Source organism: Diorhabda sublineata, chromosome 7 (assembly GCF_026230105.1).
Source record: "Diorhabda sublineata isolate icDioSubl1.1 chromosome 7, icDioSubl1.1, whole genome shotgun sequence".
NCBI classification, from domain to species: Eukaryota; Metazoa; Arthropoda; class Insecta; order Coleoptera; family Chrysomelidae; genus Diorhabda; species Diorhabda sublineata.
This window is the reverse complement of record NC_079480.1, coordinates 13,256,175-13,280,846: the sequence shown is the minus strand read 5'-3', so window position 1 is coordinate 13,280,846 and position 24,672 is coordinate 13,256,175. Positions and strand designations below refer to the sequence as shown.

The 24,672-nt window shown below is 33.3% G+C and overlaps 1 protein-coding gene across 3 annotated transcripts in view; it reads right to left on the bottom strand.

Moving 5' to 3' along the window:
- The window catches only part of LOC130446232 (plasma membrane ascorbate-dependent reductase CYBRD1-like), an 85,510-nt gene extending 67,154 nt beyond the window's left edge, over positions 1-18,356 (bottom strand). Inside the window, exons 1-3 of one of the 3 annotated variants that reach the window (XM_056782339.1) lie at positions 18,202-18,356; positions 9,271-9,496; positions 6,676-6,856 (exon numbers count right to left, since the gene is read on the bottom strand). In XM_056782339.1, the coding sequence (XP_056638317.1) occupies positions 6,676-6,856; position 9,271 (182 nt within the window). In that variant the 5' untranslated portion in view covers positions 9,272-9,496; positions 18,202-18,356. Of the gene's footprint in view, positions 1-6,675; positions 6,867-9,270; positions 9,497-18,201 lie in introns of all 3 variants that reach the window. The other 2 variants (XM_056782338.1, XM_056782341.1) reach the window with 2 other exon arrangements.
- Positions 18,357-24,672: the final 6,316 nt, after the last annotated feature.

The window sequence follows — 24,672 nt, the reverse complement described above, 5'->3', positions numbered from 1 at the left end:
AATATTAACAACTGTAGTCAATGATTCGATAATATTATCAGAAAAATCGACAATATTTTTTCATTATAATAATGTTTTTATATAATTTTCTTCCGAAAAGTTATTTTTTAGCTTAATTAAATAATTTTCTTGTACTATTTATTATTGTATGTAAAAGATTTAGTGACATAATTATCTTTTTATAACCATTTTTGCTAATTATTAAGATAATATTATATTTTAAATAAAAAATTAATTATAATAATTTAAAAAAAAAGTTCATAAAAACCTTTTTTTATCAATTTTCTTAAAGTCGGTTAAAATTTTTATAATTATGCATTTATAAATTTTCTGATTTTTTTTTATATTCTTTGACTAGGAAAAAAATCTAAACCTCCAAAAACTCCAGCCGAGAGACAGCGAGCTTACAGATTAAAAAAAATTAATGAAGGAAGCCCAAAATATTCTGGCAATCAACCAATCTTTTTTAAGTTAAATAAACTCTTTTTGCGTCTGGTTAGACTATCGAACTTAAGGAGTAAACTCCAGTTGTGCGTCGGAGTTGACACACACACAATTTTTATTTATATTTTTTGCTAAATAAATAGCTTTTTACAATGTTGTAAATTGAGTTATTTAATTCGTGTGAAAGAAGGTACAGAATCCCAGCTCGACGCTTGAAATTAGTGCTTTAAAGGGAAAAAACCTCACAAAATTCGAGGGTCAAGTTATGAAAGTATTTTTTTCAATTTACATAATGCTTTTATGATAAATTTCAATATAATACGTAACAAATTGCGTGTATAATAAATATTATGTATGTAAATTTAGTAGGTGTGCCCGAAAGGCACTGTACGCCCTTGGTTTGCATGTCACGGATTCACTTGTTACATTGATGTATGTGGTACTATCTGCATATACTGCCATCATCAAAATACTTTTTAGTTTCAACTATGTATTGATATTTAAATAATTTATGAAACATACTTTATTTAAAAGTCGTACAATCTCTATTATTTCATGTACTAAACGTGATATTTAAACGGTAACGCATGGTCGACCACGATAATTATAATTTCTAATCTTGGTAAAGCGCAACGAGTCACAATAAAGAGAAGTACAGGTGTAAATCAAAAACTGCAGTCAGTATTTTTATATAATGAAATAATTATACGAGGACGACTCGACAGAATGAACAACCCCCAAAAACACACTTAGAAACACGAAAGAGTGACCAGATTCCTACTAATTGCTAATAATGGTCGATCTATATGTTTTTGAGGTCGCTGATGAAGTTTGTTTTTGATTAAATTTAGGGAAACCTTGTCAAATTTGAATTTTAACAAAAATTTTCGATAAACATCATCATTTATTGCGTTCAACTCGCGACAATTTGGCAAAAAATCAATATTTCTTTGTGAAAATTTAATAGCATATTCTTCAACTATTTTGTAAAGTATCAAAAGCTGCACAAAATTTCCAAAGCATTTTCTTGCCAAGCAATAAATTTTGGAAAATTTTTTTCACGGTATCATGATATTGAAACGAAAAAGTTGAGTGACAAAGTTATTAATTTTCCATCACTACATATTCACACTGAACGGAAAACGCCAATTAAATTTTACAGGTGACTTCGATATTTTTGAAATTCCCGCGACTTCGCAAGAACGAAAATCGCGGTGATTTTGTGCGCAGATAAGTAGGAGAAGAAATGTCCGCCATTTTGCTCGTTCATTGAATTAGTGGTAAATAAAACATTGCAAGTTTAAAACATTTTTAGTGTTTTGGTTTTTTGTGTTAAAATGAAAAGGAATACTTTCGAAAATGTAAGTAGTTATTAAATAATACAATGTTTCGTCAATTGATTATTAATTTTTTATTTCTAGGCTCTCATATTAGTTACAAATAACATAATCACAGACACAGACCCTCCCAAAAAGATGGAACCTTTTTGAAATAGCAACAATTCTACCAACATAGGCTGAAACAAAAATTTGGGCCATTAATAATAATCTTGTGCCAGTCAATAGCAGCAAGCACAATCAGTTTGCTAAATGTTATGATGATGGTAAAGTTTTTGGCCAGATGTTTCGGAAAAATCAAGGACAGATCGTTCGACCATAAAGGTTCAGTGGCAGAAGACACATGGTTCGAAAGATTGCACACTAACGTCCGTTAAAGAATAATTATCACCTATTGTTTTATTACATGGATTTTCATTTGAACAGACGATAAAAGAGGCCGCAATCTTGGAAACAACAGTTTGGTCAGAATCAGTTTGTATGGCCAGCTTAGACCGAGCATATAAAGATAAAGACCAAATTGGTGAAGATGGTTGCGTCGTTGAAATAGTCGAATGTAAAATCGGACGAAGAGAATACAATAAAGGGCGCATGGTCGACGGTCATTGGATATTAAAAATGATAGAGTGTGGCGGTGATGGTTACAGATTGAAAATATGTCCTGATAACTCTAGAAGTGCCGAAACATTGATGGAGCTGATGTCAAAGTCGGAACTATTATTTATACTGACTGCTGGAAAGGATATTTGGTGCTAGAGAGTGAAGGTTACCAGCACTTTACAGTCAATTATCAAGATCACTTTATTGACCCTGAAACAGGGGCCCACACCCAAAATATTGAATCCAGCAGGAGGCATATGAGAAGAAGAATATCGAGGGGGGAATCAGAAGTAACTGGGACCTACATCTTCGTGAATTTCTCTGAAGACGGCGAATCCGGTGAAAAAATGTTGATCCATTCGATGCAATCATTGTAGATATAAAATTTTTGTATCCTGGAAAGAATGATCGACCTCCAATGGAAGAGGATGAGGAAAATAACTAAATTTTTGTGGAATAAAATTGCTTTTCATTTATTTCTATTGTTTTTATTGGTCTTTCGGGATTGGGAAATACGTCGATGCTATCGATTCGGTTAGGTTAGGTTAGATCCGGCGCGTTTACTATCGTATTTCTATTTTTCTTTCCTTTTTCGTGGTATGAATAGGCCTTTTTGATCTAATTTTTAATTCATGCGTACGATCCCAGGTATATTTTCTTAGTCCTTATTCGATTGAAACCATTCCCTATCATTTTTAACTTCCTTGGCGTTTTTCAGAAGTTTATCCCATATTCATATACACAGTCTAAAAGTACATAGTTTATGGAAGTTTTTTTAGAAAATTTCAGCCCTTAATCTTTATTCGATAAAAAGATGTCGATGTTTCAAGTTCCGTGTAGTATGCAGCGCACGTGTTCCTTGAGTTGGAGAAACAAGAAAATAAGCTTACATACTACATCGGTAATTTTTAAAAGAAGTAAAATATCAGTATTTAACTTTTTCGAAAAACATGAATGATTTAATTGATTGTGCGTTTACAAAGATTAAATCTTTTCCACAGAACATCGTTAGAAAATTCGTTTTCATCTTGCAATGTACGGAGCTCAAAAAAAATTGATTCCATAGACAAATATAGATATTAGAAATTTGTAAAATCTGCCTCCAGCATCTGCGTCTGCCTTTTAACACTTGTAACTTGTGTATTGTCAAGTTCAAATGTGACCAGGCAACAAGCTGGACCCAGAAAGATGGGGTTGAAAATTAACAAATAATTATTTGTAACCAATTCAAACATTACTCCAGAAAAACTGTTAAAACTATTTTTTTATGCATCAATTGTCAGGGTCAAACTTGCTACAATATTGAAACAAATACAACAGATGAAGATATTTATGATATTAATGAAGAGACAATTGATGCATCCCGTTTCTTAAAACAGCGAACAGAAGAGGAAGGAAATGAAGACGAAGAAATAATTGTCGAAGTAGAATTAGATAATTATGTAATAAAATATGATAATGATCCACTTTGATCATTAGCAATATTAGTAACATTAAGTCAATAGGATTCCATCTGATCAAACTTTCTTTATTACAATAGATCGTTGAGTATACCTACTGGGGAGTACATTACCTCATAGGTAGTGTGGAAATTAATGCATATTATGTGAAATATGAATTTTGAAATGAGTTGAACCGCGATATCTCACGAACGGTGAGTCGTAAGAGAAAAAGTGTCTGAACCATTTTTGTAGAAAATTGTATAATCTATAACTTTTGTAGAACTTATTTTTACGCTAATACTTATCCTTTTCGAGAAAAATGGAAAAAACATTAATTTTGTACTTTGAGTTATTTTCTAATATTTATAAACAAATTTTCTGTACCCCATTATAAACTTCGAAACGTGTGTATATAAGAAATTATTTTGATTTATTTTGTTATGATTTTATTCTGTTTGTTTCATTTTGATATTTAAGAGCAATACAATAAATTCAATCGATTCTCTAACTTCTCGATGGCGTGCTTGTAGTTTTTGTCTTTTGCCTCAAAATAAGCCTCAGTTGCCGCAATTGCCTCTTCATTTGAGCTGAATTTGTTACCGGCAAGCATTTTTTTGAGATCAACGAATAGCCAGTAGTCTCTGGGTGCCAGATCTGGATTAAACAATGGATGAGAAAGCAATTCGTTAAATTCAACCATCATTGCCATCGTGAATCGATGCATTGTCTTGAAGAAACCCTGGTTTTTTCTTGTTTTTTGCATGTGTTTCACCGGCTGCAGTGCACTCAGATGATGATCGTTTTGATTCCCGAGTGAAGTGATGATGCAAAAAATCTGATTTATTACGTGTAAACATGCCCAGACTCTGAATTAAGGCATCAGCTATCTCACACAATTTCTATTTACGATTAGATATAACTAATTTTTGGATTTTTCTGATGTTTCCTGGAGTAACCACCTCAATTGGTGGAGCAGAACTTTCACCATCATCGGTGTCTGTACCAGCACGTTTAAATTCATCAATAATGGTTCTTTTCGATGAAGCAGAGTCCTTTTGAAGTCATTGTTGAGTTTGCACTATTTTTTTATCAAGAAGCAATGATAAATTAACACACGAAATTTTTTTGAAACCCGTGTTTTGAAAATAACAAAAGTAGCTTCACTTTAATGGCTGTCACCTTTTTCTGACTGATCGGAATGTAATAAAAGTTGACACATAGTCTTTTGAAAGTTTCTACTTCATTTGGATTTGGTAATGGCAGCGCCATCTGTGTGTTAGGTTAGGTTAGTCACACGACTTATTGACTGATGTAATACCTACCTACATACCATTAAAAAAAATAAATGAAAAAACAATTTTTTAGACACAGGCGCCAGTAGCCCTTAGGGGGGCCTAGTTTTTGATAACATTATTTCTATGGTTGTAATACTCATATAGAGGGTGTCTCATAAATATTGTGGATTTCCAATGTCATTTTTTTTATTAAATAATAATATAAAAAGAAAGCCCTATTATCCAAAGTATAGCCCACCGTAATCTATGATGACGTCCAGTAAGCTTTTTGAGACTTTGATAAAACCATTCATGGGCAAGAAACCTAAAAAAACTACGTGAAGATGACGTTCCCGCGCCTAACATTTATATATATTCTTGTTCATCGTGAAACTGTACGACATATTAAAATTTCAAAGTTATCGGAGGTGAGGGGGTTAAACTACATAATTACCAAATTTTTTCTATGTCATAGAATTATTTTCACGTCATTTGCTCACTCCCGAATGTTTTGCTTCAAAAAATATAAGGTTAATGTTTATACATCATAATCAGCCATTTTGAATTACCCTTTCATGAATGTATCGTTTGCTGCAGTACCGTAATTGCACCCTGTACATTAACAAGCCTTAACAAACATGTTTATGCGAATTAAGTTTGGTAATTAAATATTGAATCTACCACAACATGAATATATCAATTTAGATAACACATTGTATAACATTTTCAACGTAAAGATCATAAATATACCGTCAACAGGTGTGGTATATGATAAAAATATATTTTAAGTATATAATTAGAAGATAGTCACGCAACCAAACGGACACCTTGTTTATATCGACGGTTGCCTACCTACGCTGTAAATAATTTTTAAATTTTTGGTCAATGATGTCAACGAACTTTAACCTTCTAAATAATTTTCACAAAATTATGTTTCATAGTTTTATTATTGTTGACATAATATTGAGGATACGAAGGAAATCTTTGATTTGACAACGCAGCAATACCTGATCGACTGATATAGATACAGGGTATACATAATAGTTATTTGTATGCCAAGGACTGAAAATGCTCGTACTGTTTTTCGTACCTTGCACAAGATTTATCCGGCAACGCATTAAGAACGGCCGCATTGTATGGATTCGAGTAACTCTTCATCGCTGATGTTTTTTTTTCATCATCATTCATTGTTAATCATTAATTTAGACAAAACTTCGAATAAAACAAATAATTTCAGAAAATTAAAAATTTAAAGTTATACAAAATCATCGAAGTGAAACTGTCAACTGTCAACATTGAAGTGGCTAGAATGACATTTAAGGAAGTTGAAGTTGTCTACTCCAGAGCGTTCCGAAAGTGTTTTGCAGTACGGAACTGTCATTTTCACGACATGGAACACTCAAAACGCAACTTTCAGTATGTAAATGAATACAGAACGAACAACTTTCAGATGGCGTCGTCTAAAAAAGGTATTTATATACACATTTTGATGACTATTTATTAATTTAACAACACCAACAACAAAATATCAATTTGTTCTGTTTTATAATTCAATTTAAAATATTGGTAATTACTTACGCTTTAGCTTCGGCTTCTGCTTCTTTTTCTTTTTCTTCTTGAACGTTGACCACTGTAGTTGGTGGAGGTGGTAGATCGTCCATTGGTAGTGTATCCTCCGGAGGCGTCGGGGGTGTTTTGTCGAATTCCGCGATTGGGGCCAATTCTGGCATTGGGGAGACAGAATTACTTTCCATTACCACTGAAATAAACTAGTCTCACTATGAAATAAACTAATGCATATTATATCAGGTCTGATTGGGTGAATTACATTATTATTTAAAAAGTAATAGATCATGATTTGAAGCCTTTTTGGAAAGGTGTTGATGAACTTGAGCATTAAATTGTAATGAGCATTTTTGTGAATGTTACATTACAGAAAAAACGAGGACGTTTCAAGATTTTTGCAGAACCAAGTCATGATTAGTATTAACTGGTAGAAGCATTTCCTGGAAATCAAGTATTATAATAAAAATTTTGAATAATGATGCTTGGGTGGAGATAGGAACGGCATTGGATTGTTTCATAGATGACTTCAAGAGAAAAAATGACAAGTTTGTTGACTTCTTTATACCGAGAAGAAAAAATTAACATATAGCACATAAATATAAAAGAACCAAAAGAAAGATCGGGGATATGAACTTTTATATCACCCAGATCCTGACAGGGCCCTTTCGACGGTATCTTCACAAAATGAAGAAGACACACACACGTTCTTCGTGTGTAACCACTAGAGGGATTTGAAAGAGGAATTATTGGCAGGATAACTCCCGATAATATCGTCCAGGTGATCCCTCAATATCACCATAGTTCGTGGTTGGAGGAATATAACAGAAGATGGCGGTTTAGTGGGTAGGCTACAGAATTCTCACGTATGTATCAGCGCTTCTGGCGGAATCCTTTACTTGGATAACGTATCTTGTTAATATACCAAAAAAGTTTATAGCTAAATATCACAATTTTACAGTAGTGGAGTCACCAGAAGGCTAAATAGGCTAAAGTCTAGGGCGGCGTGTTTCAAAGGTCACCAAATTTTTGATTTTATTGTTCACACGAAGAAGACAAGCTCTCAAAATTTTGCAGAAATAAAGGAATTTAATAAAAATTGAAATTCAGTATACTAAAGCTGTTCTTGCTTAAAAAGAGTGAAGAACTATTTATGATAGATATCAAGTCAAGAAAAGTTAAACGCGTTAACTCTTTTATGCCCAAAAGTGCCATTAATGACACCCAGAGAAAAAATGATTTCATTACGCAGTTTGATTTGTACCTTATCTTACCAATTGGCGCTACGGTCCTTGAAGAACCTTGATTACTGTTCATCATTCTTCTCGATGTTGTCCTGGGGTCGTCCTGGTGGTCTGCCGCCCTTGGCCTCTTGAACCCTCCAGTATCCGTTCGACGTGACCAAGCCATCTAAGTTTCGCACCAGGCTGGGTTCTCCATACATAGCGTTAGTCTCAGCGTTAATAAGGATGCGCCAATGTCCTTGGTCTTTAATTGGATCATAGATGCGCCAAAGTACTTTCCTCTCTAACGAGTTGAGTCTCAGATCCTGGGGAGTACATGGCCTTGTCGTGGTGGTGCAGCATTAATGCTCAATGACCCCTTAAGCTATACCGACGGCAGCTTTAGCTGCTGGTAAGCAGGCAGAAGAAGCTCTATAGTCGTGTTGAAGGCAGTTCTTCTAGTGGTTGGATGCCAGGAAGACAATATCCTCCTCCTAAGGATAGAGGTTGGCCTTCGGGTTATCGACCCCATTCCATAAGAGGCCAATTTTTACGAAACCAGGTACAAAAGCCTCAGATTAGGATAGATTAAACGAAAATGGTCTTGCAACAAAACAGGACTCTAGAATTTTGCACTAAAAAGACGATCATCTAAAACAACGTTGTTTTATCGGATTCTCACCCCCGTGTGACTTGCCAAAGCGTACGTGTGTTTCTAGACGTTGCGAATTACCAATTTAAATATAAAAAGAAATATTGTTTTAAAATTTTTGGTAAGTACTCGTAGGAACTTTACAATAAAGATTTTATCGATTTAAAGTCAACATGAGTCTTGTAATTTAGCAAACAAATAGTTTTTCATTTTATTTTACATAATTTACCCTAATAGTAGAGTTTATCAATTAAAAAAAATATTTAGCAATAGTATAAGATTTAATCGATAATTAAATGTGGAAATATGCTATTTAATTAGGTTAGGTTAGGTTTTTTCGACATCAGGTATCGATATCTCGAAAACGAATCGAGATATTGAAAGATTTTATTCTTCATTTCTCATATTCCAAGTCTTTAACAGCTTATAATTGTCTTATCTTCTAAACCGTTCCTCCGGATCTAAAACCCAGCTACGCTCGTGCTCTTTCTTCATTTAATGTAATTGTTTCACGTCTCAACTCATGTGTACCCGCGGGACCCCACACGCGCGCGAAACAACCCTAATAAAAAACATACCAACCCCTTCCTTGCAAATGAAACAAACCCTATATCAAGGGTAAATTTAACATTAAAAAATTTAGAACAAAATAAATAACATCAATTAGAACGATTAACTATTTATTTTTATTTGTGGATATTTATTTATTTATTTATAATAAAAGAAACAACTCACTGTTTTGGTATCTTCAGACTGGGGCACTAATGGGAATTCCAAGTTCCGTGAGTAGAATTACGCGTCGTCGGTAGTTGAAATAATTACTTCCAAAGCAATTATCTGGTTAAAAACAATCGAGAATTGTCTCGCGGTTGAGTTCTTTCAAAAATGATTTCGATTCACCGACAACTATTATTGAGAAACTCGGACAATATTGCGGAGAATCATCGTTCACAGCCATCTCCTGTAAAAAAAGTAAAAGTTCAATTTTTCTTATTGGGTAATAAATAATTATGGAAGTGCACTTTAGTATAAATAAGTTTATTTTATATTTATAGCATGATTATACCGTTTCATCACTAAAATATTCACTTTATTTGTTCAGTATGATTTTTTGTTAGTAAATTTCACATTAGTAAATAAAACCAGTTTTTTTAGTCCATTTTTTTATTCATCTGGCTGTAGTGGGAGTAGGAAGTGACGCGTTATTTGCTTCTGTTCTGTTAGCGTAATGATGTGAGATGTTAAAAAGTAATCGATTATGATATATCGATATTTAACAATCGATAATCATTTAAGAGCGAATCGTAAGCTAAAAGCATCATAATGCATCATATTGCATGCATATTTGGATATTTTTTGCATATTTCTATAAAACATTCATATACGATGGTTGAAATAGACAAATAAAAAAATCATTTATGATTTTTTCTACTCCGATTAAGATTTGAATGCATCAACCGCTTCTTCGGGTGTAGAAAAACTTGGAACTCGCGATTTATTTTTGATTTACCGAAATAAGAAGAAATCATTGCGTGCCAAACAAGGACTGTACGGCGGATGACCCATCAATTAAATGTTTTAACTGCTAAAAAACGTTTTTGTTTGACTTAATGTGTGAGAGCTCGCATTGTCGTGGTGGAGAATGATTCTTGTTCTACGAGTGGTTTCGAACGCGATCAAATCTTAGCAATATTGAATGTATGCGAGTGGAATTAACGCCCAATCTCACGGTATGTCACATGACAATCTTGTAATATCAATTTACGCACAGCGGTTCAATCCACGTCGAAAGTCATAGGAAATCATCGCACGAAAATGTTAAAGATTTAATTCTATTTTTTGACCAAGATGAAGGTTTCAAGTATCTGTAAACAGCTCAAATGGGACTCGTACGACAACACGCTTAAGTACGTTCACCATTAAAAATATCAAACTTCATTTTATCAATGTCAGGTTTGACATATTCAGTGTTGCCATATTTAAATACTTAAGTAGCAAGCCTTATATGCATATTTAAAAGCATTTGGGTTGAAATGACTGAAATTTTTTTCCAAAATTAGAAAATTTGGTTGTCCTAATGCGTATCCTTCCGGCTTAACCGGGAAGAATTTTTCAGGTAGTCAATTAGAAACTTCCAACTTAACATAACAAATGCGATGAGGGTTAAGGTTTGCAGATTTGTTGTAGGCAATTTTTGTTCAAATTTTGCATTATCCATCACTATTACACAGTTCTGAAGAAGATCTATAATTTGTTCGAACTATCTAACTAACTAAGTCATCATATCAATCATATCAATAAACCAACTTTAACAAAACCATTTGAATTGCATATGTGAACTATCAGTCTGCTCCCCTTTCCTGATGTTGGTTTTAAGCTAGTAGGTAATGATTAAAAAAAGTCTGTCTTTGACTCTTCAACAGTTTCATCTTGTAATCATTATTTCGAGCAGTGGCAAGAGCTTTGTCTGCTGTCGGATATTCTTTTCAAAAGAAGAACGGATGTACTGACTTTCGAAATTCGATTTTTTATTTGAAATTTTAGTATTCCATTTTTCTGTAAATCGTAGATTTCTGAACGCCAGTCGTGCTTCTAATTTCACTGTGTCAGCAACACTTTTACTTAAATGTAAATTATTTAAAACATTGTTGATTGTTGGGCAATTCTAAAATGGCACTCGACACGAATTTAACTAATTTCTCTACGGACCATTTAAATCGTCAATTTCGATACCAAATTCAATTATTAGTCAAGTAAACTTCTGTGCGGCAGATGGCAGGCTCCGCGGGGAACCCCGGACATTTTAGAATCTAGCACAACAACCTGCATGGCCTTTAACAACTTCTGGAGTGTTTCACAGAATTCAGTTTGTAGTAATTTGGTATAAGAGTTGTAAATATAATTTATAAGAACGGTAAGTACTTTATAATTTATTTATTTTAATTTTAGAATCATAATTTACCGAAAAATTTTGTTGTAGTACATTTTTTTTTGTAAAATGTTCTGTTCATGAAATGTATATTTTTGATTGATACTATAAACATTTTAGAAAATGAAAACAGTTTTTAACTAAATCCTTTGATATTGTTAAATATTCTAAAGAAAATATTTCAAAAGTTTTAGATAAAAATCGTGATTTGGTAGATTAAAAATGTTTAACTGTTCAGAAAAAACACCTGCTTCAAAACTCTCCAGAGAATTGAATTTACGAAATTGTGAATGAAAACTTTGAAATTGATTTATATAGAATTATAAGCTGTTTCTTATTGAGAACGTGGCAATGAAACATCAAAGTGGACTAACTTTAATACTTATGTATTCGAAAGCTCGGAAAATATGTAAAAGTTATTTCACTTTGGTGTTTCATTGCCACGTTCCAATAAGAAAAAGCTCATAATATAGCTAGCAAAGACTTCTTTACAATTACAATTTTCAGATATGAGTCACTTTAAATATGCTCCATTTCCCACTGTCTGTATCTGTTATTTTTTCTTTTATTTGCCTCAAAGTGTTCATCTATTGGTTCTAAACGCTGCCTGCGTGTGATTTAATGTGTTATCTACCTCCTGTCTTACTCTATCTTCAATTATACGTTCAAAGAGTTTGTATATACCTCTTTAAATATTATTATAAATATACTTCAGTGCTAACAATTCTCCAAACTATCGAGGGATGTAATTATTTCATGCCCAAACACGAAATTACTTCGGTTTTCCCATTTCACACAATCACTTTAAGTCTTTGTTGATATTACAAGAAATTTCTAGTCGCATCGATCGAAGTTGATGACAAAAAGTTAATGAACTTGTTGAACTATTCCAACCTTATAACCATTTAATCAGAATAGTCGATCGATGCCCTTATTCAAACAAGTAGGTAGAAAGTACTTGTCCTAATTAAATTTTTCTGTTCAAACATGCTGTTAACCGAGGATCGAGTAACAAGAGATGTTCGAGTTTTAAGTACAGCGTATTAAGTGAGAATTAGAGCAATTTAAATGAGTTTTAGGTCAAACTTTAGTTGGGAAAAGATTTCGGGGCAATTTCCAAAACTTTGTTAAATGCATTGGATTTAATGCATCTTTAGTCAAAATGTTCGTACACCTCCTGTTTAATTTCATCGTCGCTGTTAAATATCGCCCCTCAGCTTTGCGAACAAACAATATTTGGACGGATTAGATCAGGGTTATATGGTGGATATTCAATCTCTGTAAAGCCACATTAATAAGTAATAAGCCGCGTTCATGGTTGTATTTGATCTTAAAGTCAATCAAAAAGTCATCCTGGCAGTCCCATAAAATTGTAACCATTACCTTTTTAATGTTTTTTGTGACCTTCGATTCTTTTTGCATTGGCACCTCATGGAATACCTTTTGGATGTCGGATCATAGTAAAGAACAATCACCTGTTACATTGCTTTACACTGAGCTGAGAATGGAAGGTCACTTTGCACTAATGTTTGTCATATTTGAATACTCATGGATCCTTGGTTTGGAAATGTCGATTTGTGCTGCAATTTCTTTGTTTTTAAGCGCCGATCACTCAGAACCGTTTCTTCCACTAATTTAATTTTTTCTGTGACTGTCACGAGACATATGATTCTCATCCCCAGCGAAACAACTTAAACTTAAAGTGACTTCAAACAGCCTCCATCATGTTTTTGATTTGTGGCGGTCTTAACTTTTCTAAAGTTAAAAATTTTATAACGGCGCGAAACTCAATTTGAGAATTGTTCAAAACAATTTGACTTAGTAGTCATTCGAGCTCTACTATAATAAAATGGATCGACAAAAGTTGAAACTTTGCGTTAATCTTATTGAGTCTTGATGTTTCACCATTTCCTCTATCAAAGTAGCAATCCATGTAACTGTATGGTCTAGGTCATGCAGTGGTGATTCGTGTGTTATTACCACAAAACACGATGGTTGATTGCGAGCTGCAAAAATAAGATACTTTTCCAAAATTGAACTTATTCAACATAATTAAACTATCAGAAAGATTCTAAATATAAAACCGATCTAAGCTCTTAATCCAGAAACGTAGCTTCGATGATCTGGTCATGTTAGTAGAAGGGTAGAATGATGATTAGTTTCTGGAACACAAAATGAAGAATATAGAACGTGAAATGGATGGATAAAAGTTGATTAATCATCACCGCTAAGTAAGTTATTCGGACTGAAAGCTAGAATAATTGAACCAGGTTTCCTCCAAAGTTATGAATCGACGCATTTTGCTTAAACCGCTTCAATATGAAACGTTCAGTCGATTACTACGTTTTTGGTCCAAAGTTAACGAACGTAGCACTCGACGCATGCTTCAGTCAATATAAGACAAATAAGACGTTTTGATATACCAATATCTCTCTTTAATTCGACGTTCGCCCATAATATTTGGTGAACTTTTTCGATGATATATCACCGATTGTCGCATATTTTTGGTCGTTGCATTTGGATTCAGCTGCTCAAAATTTTACAGTACGTAAATGATGCAGATATGTAGTAAAATTCCTCTTTACGATCGTCAAATAGATACTTAGAGCCCAAAATGGTTGAAACTTCGAAGAGAATCTCTCAAATATATTATTGTTTTGGCGACAAAGTAATTTCGGTTTTGTAGTATAAAATAAAACAGAGCATAGTTTTTAATCAATTATATATTTTCTATTTTGCTCAACTACATTTTCCCCTCTGTCTTTCAGCTTCAAGATTCCGCGTTCATAAAATTTCTGGTCTTTATGTAGGTCATCGTCATTTGTGAAAGTTTTACCATCAATGAATTTTGTGAATCTCTGCATGGTAATCAGACGGTGCCAGATCAGGGCTGTATAGAGGATGTGACATCACTTTCCAGCCAAACTCCAATAGTTTCCTACGAGTTGCCATACGTTTCCGATTTGACAATTCTTACTATTTTAATTTGATTGCTTTATCCAGTTTCATTAATTGTTGATAGTAAACATCAGAATTGATCGGTTGGTCCTTTGGAAGCAGCTCAAAAAACATATCATCTTTGTAATCTCAACAAACTGAAACTTTCTCAACTTATTGAAGTGAGTAAATTGTTTAAAAGCAGGTGAATAATTAATAGGTATAAATAAAAGTAGTTTTACTTCTTATAAAAATGTTATAATTTACAATATTATACGTATAAGTATTCCTATAATTCACGAGACATCCTATATATGTATAATTTAAAGGATTAATCGTATATTTTTGCCACTACAAACACTTCTGACCTTTCCAAAGCTTAAATCTACAGTCAATTGAAAAATACTTGGAGGTTAAATTTACTTACACCTCTCTATTTATAAAACAAATATTTTTAACTTTTCTGGAGGATTATAATAGCCACCATGGCTATTTATATCAGTTAGTTCATTAAGTTAGCAGAATTATGACTAGTCTGTTCGTTAACACAACAATTTACGTATTTTCACTCTAAACTAGGGACATAAAATGTTCTTAAAATAATTAAATTTTGGTTGTATGTGTTGGTTTAGAAATTTCTGATTTCCGGTTGTTCTTTTAATAAATATTATGATCGTTCACTAAATTAGACTTTCTGGAAACGTTGCAAATACTCGTATTTAACACGAAATTCAAAAAAAAAATAAAAATTTTGAGACTAGAGTCAACTCACAAGAGGATACCCCTACGAGGTAACTTCGTAAGCTAATGTGTGGGACAGTTATAACCAAAGGAAAAAATTCCTGAAATTGGAGCTTTCCTTATCAAAGAAGGTTAAAATGTTCCTAACATACAAACAACCACAATGAAAAAGGTGTATGTATAGCCACTCGAAACGAGAATACCTCCTGGATTACTCCACAGAAACAGAAGGTGAGGAAAGGTACTACAAGCGAATTTCGGGCTAAGTAATACGATGAGTCCTGTAGGAATTACAAGGTATGGTCGAATGTCGTATCCATCCTGTTGTCCTGGACTGGAAAGGATTCTCTTACGCGTGTGTATTCACTAATATCTGCCAACAGACTTTCTTTGATCTACTCACTTAGTCCTGATGCCTTTTCACTTTTTCAGGTGTAATGCTCAACGTACTATCATTTGCAAACGTCTTAGCTTTTTCTCTCCTATCTTTATCTCATCCTGGTTCTGTGCGGTCATCTGCGCCAGTAAAACGATTACAATAAGTAGCAATCCAACAATACCATATAATTGCATCCTGGACTTTTGTCCGGTACTTTTTGTCGTTATTTCGACATTGCTATTTGTCTCTGTCATTACAGAGTTCTCCTTTAATTTTCGACCTGTTCTATTCGGTATAACCTTCATGTCAATAACCTTGAATGTCATTACAGAGCTCTCCTTTGATTTTCGACCTGTTCTATTCGGCATAACCTTCCAAGTTAATAACCTTGAATGTCATTAGAGAGCTCTTGTTTGATTTTGGACCTGTTCTATTCGGTTTAAACTTCATGTCAATAACCTTAAATATCACTACAGAGCTTTCCTTTAATTTTGGACCTGTTCTATTTGGTATAAGCTTCATGTCAATAACCTTGACACCGTTCGAGTTTGTGTATGTTTCCCATACTCATAAATTCACTAACACGCGTTACGATAGCTAAGTTATCGTCTTAAGAGGAGAAATTGAACACTGAAGTTGGAGTGAACGATACACCATATGGTATAGGACAACCAGAGCTTATTAGCCACATATTTATCTGATTGAAATTTAAAAAGCGCTAGTAATGTTTTTAGCATGGTATAGAAAGTCCTTATTGATATGAGGACTTTCTGTATCTTATGGTAAATGTCGTAAAGCATCAGAATTAAGTAAGTAAAAACAAAGAAAGTTGCCCTCACTGGGGATAGCCGTCCCCACGGTTAGGTGAATTTTTGTCGGACCAACATTTTCTCTACCAGAAATCAAGCGCGGATCTAGGGTGTGGTCATGACCCCCCTAAACTCTGATTAATTAACTAGGAATATGTAAAAGTACTAAATATTTGGATAAAGGGAGCCAATAACCCTAAATATATCGAATATCGAAAATAACCGGGAGTCGGTCTAGAGCTCTATGGGTAAACGACTTACGAGTTGATCTACTCGACAGAATCAAATGTTCCTAAAAGAACCAGTAAACTTAAGAATCGACTCACTCGAAGAGTCGGTCGGTTTTTGGGATAGACGAGAAAATTGAACTAGTGAGGGAAGGCAAGAAGAATCGCAGTTCTTTTGGAATCGTTCGAATAAACGCTCTTTTAGATGAACGATTCAAAAGAATCGATTTTCGATGTGGTAAAAGGCTTAAAATTCCATGGATTCCACCTTTGTCAAAACCTTGGATCCGCCCTTGCCAGAAATAACCTGCTACACTTCTCTAAAGGATGACCTCTTAAATTATAATAACTATTCTCTTATCACACAAAGTCTGGACATCCAACGTTCGCAGTTAAAAAAAATTAAAGAAAGAAGAAAAAAAAGTTGATTGTTGCCATTTTAAAGCAATTGCTGAATATTAGAAACGAAAACCGAGATTAGAAAAATGTTAATACTGGAAAAACTTACGCAAGCATTCGAACTCGTTTTTTTAAAGAATGCATCCAAGAAGAACTTATATCACCTCCAGGATCACATCGAATGGGATGTTTATTTAATGAACGTATCCTTCTTTGAAGTTAGTATCATGAACTATACTCCTGTTTTCTTTCAGGATTTTCGTCGCCTGTGTATTTCTCGATACAAAGCAAATTGAAGCTTTAAGATGTCAATCCTCGAGATACCCTTAATCATTATTATGAATTACCAAGCTCCGTAATATTCTTCTAATCCTTGGATTTCTTGTCTTCCTCAGTGTAATCCTTCATCTGGATTTTGGAATGGGCTCACTGAATCATCTCCTCCATGATTTTAATCTCATCCAAATTTGTAGACATTCGTTGTTTTTCATATGATTAAGATCTGCTGAGCTTGAAGCTTATTCAGCAGTACATCCCCACGCTACACTATAACGGGGATGACCTAAATAAGGTGGTGCTAGGTCTTCAGTTCCTACTTGGATCGTCTTCAAACGAATCCTCCTCGTAGTTCTCATTTTCTTCTAGGAAGGCCTTGATTGTTAGTTGGTAGTCTGGTTAGTTTCCTTTCCCGCTATGTTCACGTTGATTCTTCTTCTCATGGTCGCAGTGTCGTGGATGGATAAATTATGAGAAAAAATCAAATTAGAGCATCGTTGATATCGGTTTAAGAAATGTCAAGTTATTTGAATTTTGTTCCATAATTTCGAATTTAACGATCAAACCCATTTCCTATCGAGCAGTTTACTAAACAAAAGATGTCAATGATCCCGTAACTAATTGAGAAGGATGCTGTATTACGTTTTTCCTTTACTTATATTTCTATAATACGAATTCAATTTATAATTTTTAAAGTATTATTGTCAGTGCATGAATTTTTACATTACAGTAAAATGTGGAAATAAATTGTTCGTGAAATATATCCAATATTGTTGTTTTGAAAGTAATACCATTACTTTTAACTGAATCTTTAACATTTGAATAAACCTAATACGACCTAAAGGATATTATAATAAAAACTTATGCCTCCCTTACGCATTATTATCAAGTTAATTCATTGTACAATTGTGTCCTCTCCCGCTCATTTTTTATGAATGAAAAGCGTAGTAATACATCAAGCAACCTTACTTGAGTAACTCGATTGTTTCCATCCTTTTAACTGTTCCACGTTATACGAGATTCGACGCCTACTTTATGCACTTTTTATTGTACCACTTAAAACGAGAACGATAGCGCTGTATCCCGCCAACTTGATACCGAATTCATTACTGGCTGGGGTGTGTAATAGCTGAAGGTAGCTTCTTGCGCTGTTGCCAATGTTAACGAGGGAAAATCACAAGGAAATCGAGGAAAATTCCTGGAAACTCGAGTTCGGCCTAATTAAATTTATCGTTACTAGTAAATACTTTGGACAGTTTTATTACCGATAATTATTAAGATAAAGTTGTTTTGATTATGAATAGTATAATTTTGTTTATTGATTTTTGATTATTGAAGACTCACGGACTGACATTAAAAATGTTTTCGAATCTGTCCGATTCCATATTAAATCTCACCTTATTACTTTAATTAACGTTTCGTTTCAAAGGCTCTTTTCCCAATTGCCTTAAGGTCATCCCATGTGACGGTCTGTTTTTTAGGGATTATTTAGGATTTTTTTTCTACGACCAGTAAATAGATTGAGCTTTAAGTTTATTATCATTTATTTACACATATTACGACAGTATAAATATAAATTTTAAGCTAAAAATATTGTGTAGAATTTGAGTTACAGCGTTCTAAGCACCCCCTCCTCGAAAAAATGATTCTGCCAGATAAGCCAGTCAGCCACGATTCTGGCTGATTGGCTTATGTGAAACAAAAAAACACGGTGTTCTAATCTTTAAGCCTAAATGCACGGAATGGACTATTATCAGTTGAATATACAAAAAATTGGATTTTTGGTAGACATTTGAAATAAAAGTTGCGAATTTTGCGTTTTTTTTTTGTTTTCTGCCATACAAAAATCGAAATTTTTGAAATTTTCGATTGATACTGGTTCATTCCATGCGTTTGCATGTGATAAGTATGCCCTATAAATTTCAAGTCATTCGGTCAAGACGTTTTTGAGATACGATGGAGGAAAGTTTGAAAAACACAGTTCTGAGAAAAACGCGCTTAAAATTTCAAGTTCATTTAAAACTATGAAAATCTCAACTTACCCTCAATCTGCAATGCCTGGTCCATAGAGTATTCCTTCCTCTTCCTCTTGAAACTTAAAGTTAAACATAGTTAAAAACTTGTCTAAACTTGTATAAATGTATATATGTATAAAAGGGGGGGAAGGTATAAAGTCGACGGTACACAATAGGCCCGGACCCAAATGCCAACTCAGCGCTCCGAATAGCTCTTTATTCTACCTGCTGTATCTTTAAAACGACTTGGAATTTTCAAAAATCACTTTACTACCGTATTCTAGATATGTTAAGAAAGCAATTTCTGAAAAAAAAATCGATTTTTTGAGCCCATCACATGGGATGACCCCCTTAAGACAGTTATAATTATATCTCTACATAAAGGAGGAGATGAAAATCAACCATCGAATTATTGCCCAATAGCACTTCGTCTCACGTTATCTAAGATCATAGGAAGATTGGTCAAAAATAGGCTTTCATCATTTCTCCATCAATTTGAGTTTTTAATTTCCAAAGTTTGAAATGTTCTATTTACAATGAAATTTTAATAGTGTCTTAATTTGATATTAAAAAAATAATGAAAAGTGACATTTTCTGGGGCCTAGTTACAGGAAACATATTAATATTTAGTTAATCTTTGTTGTGGTAAGCCTATCTTTTAACGTGTTTTTACATTGCTTAAGTAAATACAAAAAATTATTTGTTACAAAATAAATAAATTGTTATATTCAATTTAAAGTACTTTTTTAAATAAAATATCGTGTGAAAAATTGAAATGTGATTCGTGAATCATATATAAAAAGAAAGATGCTGGTAAAATTGATCCATATACTGTGTTGCATTGCATTGAAAATATAATTTAAAGTACAGTCATGTGGTTTTACAACACTATTCGAAATAAACTGGTTAAAAAAAGTATAAGTAGACAATAGCTGGCATACGTAATTTGCTAAATTGGTAAAGCCATTGATAAATTCCAACTTATTTAAGAAAAATGGTACTTAAGTATAGGTAAGTGACTAAAATCTCACTCAAAATTCAAATCCCCTTTCAAAAAATTTTCACTGATTAATTTGGCGCAACTTCCAACAACTATATTCAGTAGTTGTGGATAAAGTATGGTATTCTACTCGAGTGTAATGAGTTATTATTGATTGGGTGGGTTAACTAATTAATAAATTGCAGTACTACATACTACATTACCAACAGAAGTCAGCTTGTAAGGATTGATACAACGATGTCTTCTTGCAAGCCAATAAAATGTGGAGTGCCCCAAGGATCAGTACTAAGCCTTATTTTGTTTCTTCTGTTTATGAACGACATCGCCTATCTAGATATCAGTGGTAAAATATGTCTATTTGAAAACGACTCTAGTTTCTCTTGGAGCAACCTTGATCTCACGGTACGTCATAGGATTAATCTTCACTGTTTCGACGTTTCTAAAACCAAGGTTTTATCATATAAAAATGAATTGCAGCCTTTTTATTAAATAACACCACCATTGACGTCATTGAATCTGTAACATTCTTAGAACTCTTAGGAGTTCCATACTGCCACCTTATCTAAAAAATTAAGTTCCTCCTGCTTTGCGCTGAGATCAGTTTCCAAGGAACTGAACTTATCCACCTCCTTAACAGTCTATTATGCCCTTATGTAGTCACATCTCTGATATGTCCTTCCCTTCTGGGGTACGTGTAGTGCGACTCAATTTGAGCGAATTTTCAAACTACAAAAGTGGGCTGTTAGATATTTACTTGGACTTAACAGCGGTGCTCACTGCAGGGAATTCTTAAAAAGTTTAAAAATTCTGACTCTTCTTTCCTTATTTATCTTTGAATCCGTTTGCCTAATTCGTAAGCACGCTTCTCCAATTTCAGAAAGGCCGTTGCACTTGGGAACGCGGAGCTCGACCTTTACTTACCTACTCCATGTTCAGAATCAGTTAAAAGGCTCAAAAAAAAATGTACAATCACTTGCCAATTGAAATCAATTCGGATTCCGCAATAATTTGAGGGCATATTTACTTGAAGTGCCTCCTGTAAACGACTTCTATTCTAATAATAATATTTAATTCCGTACACACTGGATTAATTTTTGCTATATACTAATTGTTACCTATAATTTTGTTACTCATTGTGGTTTTCTTCTGTACATTGAAATTTTATTTTATTTGTATCTTTATTTAGTTATGATAATGTTTGTTTTTTAGTGTTCACAAGCTTTTGTCCACAAATTGTAACAATTTTGTTACAATTTTTGTTAGCGAATTTGTGAAATAAAATAATTTGTATAATGTCAACAAGATAGATATTATACATGACGTTTATAATGTTATGAATAATCAATAAATTAATAATATACAGAGGAATTTATAATAAGTTGGTAAAGGCCGGTTATATAACACACTGTATATTTTTTTTTTAAATTGAAGAATACAAATCGACGTGTCCAAGTGATTTTCTTAACACGCACTCATTTATTTATTAACGAATTTATTGCATTTTCAAGTTTTTTGCAATTCAATATAAAAATTTTAATCTAATAATATCATAATTTACTCAATTTAAAATAGAATCCACGATAAAACCCGAACAAATAAATTAATTTACATAATTTGTAATATTTCTGATCAAAATTGTAACAAAAATACATTAGTAATTCTGAAACATCATTCACTAATCTAATTACATCACAAAAATAACAGTAAATTATACCCTGACAGATGTTCACTTGCTGAACACTTATTTTATGAGAACTCGCTTGATTATCAATATTTCATTGTATTCACAATGATCAATTTTCTAATAAAAAAAATTATACGTTCAGGATACAATTTCAGCAGGTTTACTGAATTACTGTCTTGCCAGTATCTGCTCGTATTATATCATCCACTTAATCTGTATCTTTGAAATTTTACAATACTCTATTGTTCCCAAAGAAACAAAAAAAACTCGTTTAAGACGGACAAGGATAAGTTTCGATATGTGAAAATAAATGAAACATGACTCTATCATTTCACACTGAAGTCCAGTGGTGAGGACTGCACGCGATTAACCGACTCCAAAGCGTTGAAAAGTTGGCTGGCAAGGTTATGCTATCAGTATGTTGGAACGCGATCATTACGTAGCGATATTGGAGCATTGGAAGGACTGAATCGCGGTGAAACAGCCTCATTTGAAAAAGAAGAAAATGCTGCTTCATACAGACAGTGCAACGTGTCACAAATCAATAAAAACGAGGACATCGCATTCTCCAATCTGGCAGCTATCGACTTTTTTATGGTCTCAGACATCAAAAAGATGCTCTGGGCAGATATTTTGCGCCATTGAAAAGTTTACCTCCGAAACTGAAGATTATATTCATGCTAGAGACAAATCGTACTACAAATATAGTATTGACAAATTGTATGACCGCTTTAATCATTGTATCGCTCCTTGTTTAATTTAAATAGCAATTGAAAAATCAATAAGAACTTCTTTTGGTATCGCAAAACACCGTGGTCATGAGCTTCTAAGCCAAAAAACACGGTTTTAACCTTCTTGCAAGCACGTTTTTGGGATGAAATTCATTATTTCGACTGTTGTTTTCTTTCTGTGTAACCAAATTTTCATCTACCTTGCCATTTTGAGGAGAAAAGTCACTTGAATTATATTTGAATATATTCAAACATTCTTGAATTCTACCCGCACAAGTTTGACATCTTTGCCGTTCGATACCGCCTTGTACCACCTCAGAAGATGTGGAGCAGCCATAAATATGTTTGTATAAGTGATTTTCGTTCATAACATGCTTATCATAGGCTCCAAATTCCACTGATCAATCTAACATAGAGTATAAATCAGTTAATGCCCTTTTAAACAAAATGACCGCCGTGGGGTACACAAATCCTTGTGACGTAAGTTTCTGTGTGATTTTCGAATTTATTTGTGGGGTTTTAGACTTATTATTTCCAGTTTTATTGTGAAACTTCTTCTTTAAGAGTTTAAAGTGAGCAAAATTCTGGTAACAGCTCTTTTTATCTAATGGAAAGGGGTTAACTCAACCTGAGTCTTTAAGTTTGCACTACTGAGTAAAGTAGAGTAGTAGACTTGTACCTTTTAGCTGTCACTGGGTTATCAATGTGCAACCTTAAAAAGTACTTACTCGTATTTTATCAACTTAAGCGTGACAGAGGAAATTAGTGCCCAAAAAACTTTAATTCCACTGAAACAGATCTAAAAAGTATCTATGAAGTCCTCATAATACTATAAAACAAAAACAATACAAAACAACTCTCACTACTAGAAAAAAAAACAAGAAAAGCTGATAGGGGTACCAAAGAGAAATTTATTGTTTACCCCACGGTCACCATTTTGACGTAGATTAGCTGTTTTCTTAGATTGTCTTTTGAAAAATCATCTTCTTACTCATGCCTAACAAGGAGAAATTAAGTGAGTGGAATAGAAATTTCAACGATGGTATAGTGAATCTATTTATAAAGTACCGAAATGTTAATATAGAAAGTTTGAATTTTTTTGCATATCAAACAACAAAAGTCGAAGGTTATTGCATAGAAAATAAATCTAGTAGGTCGTATAACACATTTTAGCTGAATGAGACACCATTTTTGTTACAAAAAAATATTTCGAACTAATTTTAATTAACCAATGAGGTCATTAGAAAAAACCACATTGAAGCAAAGAAGCGCAACATCCCATGAAATTATCGACATAATTCGAAAAATGTTGGTGATTTTGATATTAATGATTAATAACTATTGGAGCTGTGCTTTGCAGCATTGTTAATATCTCTCTTACATAATAACAACTAAAAATAACCTAAATTGAGGAAATGATACACCCACACGCCATCTGACGGCACCTATCATGAATTAATGTTATGGAAACTATGAAAAATAAATCGTTCAACAAATAAACTTCACTTCTATCAACTGGGTGGGGTTTCGAAAACGGTTTGATTCCAAAGACACACACGTATATCTAAAATCTATGAACTTAGTAAGAATAGATTCAATATACTCGAAATATATATGATGAAGCCACATTTCATGTTAAAATTAACGAAGAGCAACAATTCAACAAAATCAAAATACGATGGGTCTGTCAGGGAGGCCTGATATCTTCCAAAATATTTATCCTTGCATTTGAAGATGTATTCAAGGACTATCATGGGACCTTGGAGAAAGAAGAATCTGACTAGGCAGCAAAAAATAAATGATGAGCAATACAACAACAGATATAATCATATAATATCGAAATATTGAAAAAAGTAGAGAATATGTATATCTGGGTCACCAAATAAAATTGTTGCAACTTACGCAGCATTAGGTAAACTTTGTCGTATTTCAAAATATAGACTCATTCCCAATTTAAATTAAATTTTCTTAGAAAACCAGACTTTCAAAATTGCAGGTATTGGTTCAATT